General features: G+C 52.0%; 1 protein-coding gene across 1 annotated transcript in view; it reads right to left on the bottom strand.

Moving 5' to 3' along the window:
- Window positions 1–293, bottom strand: part of POLR3B (polymerase (RNA) III (DNA directed) polypeptide B) — an 82,489-nt gene extending 82,196 nt beyond the window's left edge. Inside the window, exon 1 of the mRNA XM_010282415.1 lies at window positions 222–293. Coding sequence (XP_010280717.1) covers window positions 222–293 — 72 coding nt within the window. The remainder of the gene's footprint in view (window positions 1–221) is intronic.
- Between the last annotated feature and the right edge of the window lie 1,083 nt (window positions 294–1,376).

The following is a 1,376-nucleotide window of genomic DNA, read 5'->3' as shown; positions in this document are numbered from 1 at the left end:
GAACAGCGGAGGCCTGAGCCCCCCCCCGCCGAGAGACGCCGCGCATGCGCTGCAGATGCCTCACCGGCGCCCACCTGCGCATGCGCGCAGAGAGGTGGTCGCCTTCCACCTCACTTCACCTCACCCCACCCCAGCACCTCTCCGGGAGGGCCCGACGCGTGTCACCCCTTCTCCAACAGCCGGCCGGCCGGCGCTGCCGCCCGCCCCAGGCCACCGCTAACCTCCACCGTATTCACAGGAGCCGCCGCTTCCTCCGGAGTCAGGGCTCCCAGCTCCGAGGCCAGCGCCTCCATCACCAGCCCGGCAGAGAAGCCACAGCGGAGACGGACTGCGAGGGACCCACAGTGTCGCAGCCAAACGAGTCCTCCCGTCGCACCGGTGCTGCGCCCGAAGGTTCCGGCGCACGGAGCTCTGACACATAGACACACACGAGGGCACAGAGTAATTAGGGTACAACCTGATTTTTCACAATTTTTAGCACGCAAAGCAACGTGGAGCATAATCTTTTAGCATTATTATTGTCTTTTTCCGATCTTGGTGCTGAATGCTGTAGCTGGATCATCTACAAACCAACTTTATTTCTTTGCAAGTGTCGGGGCTGTAGAGACACCAACATCCCAGTCAAATAGGGGACTATTCATCTTCCCCAGTTTAAGATTAAACAAGAAACATTAGTGATCTCTGCAAATTCCTGTGGCAGTAAATTTTTGCCAGTTCACATATAATAATTTCTAAGTATGTTTAAAACACAAAGTATGAAAACTGTACTTACACACATCTGCTCTGGCTCCAATTCTGCATGAATAAAGTTCACCGAGTTTGGTTGGGGCTTCGCACATCCTGGACATGAAGGCCCAGGTCTGTTAGCCATGGTGACTATGTAATCAGAAATCATTATTACTTCCACAATAGAAAACTATAATAACCTCCAACACCTTCCAGTCTGGAGACTCCTATCTATTTAATCACGCCCAAGAGTGGAGCTATGATCAAGTATACAAATTACCTTTGCGGTGGGTTGACCCTGGCTGGACACCAGGTACCCACCAAAGCCGCTCTGACACTCCCCTTCTCAGTAATGAGAAGCTCATGGGTCGAGATAAGGCAAGGAAATCACTCAGCAATTCCCGTCATGGGCAAAACAGACTCGACTTACAGAAGTTAATTTATTGCCAATCAAATCAGAGTAGGAAAATGAGAACTAAACCCAAATTTTAAAACACTTTCCCCCACCCCTCTCTTCTTCCATGGCTCAATTTCACTTCGGATTTCTCTACCATCGCCCCCTCAGTGGTGCAGGGGGACCGGGAATGGGGGTTGTGGTCAGTTCATCACACGTTGTCTGTGCTGCTCCTTCCTCCTCAGGGGCAGGGCTC

Source organism: Phaethon lepturus, unplaced genomic scaffold (genome assembly GCF_000687285.1).
Source record: "Phaethon lepturus isolate BGI_N335 unplaced genomic scaffold, ASM68728v1 scaffold18632, whole genome shotgun sequence".
NCBI lineage: Eukaryota > Metazoa > Chordata > Aves > Phaethontiformes > Phaethontidae > Phaethon > Phaethon lepturus.
This window is presented reverse-complemented; position numbering and strand designations above follow the sequence as displayed.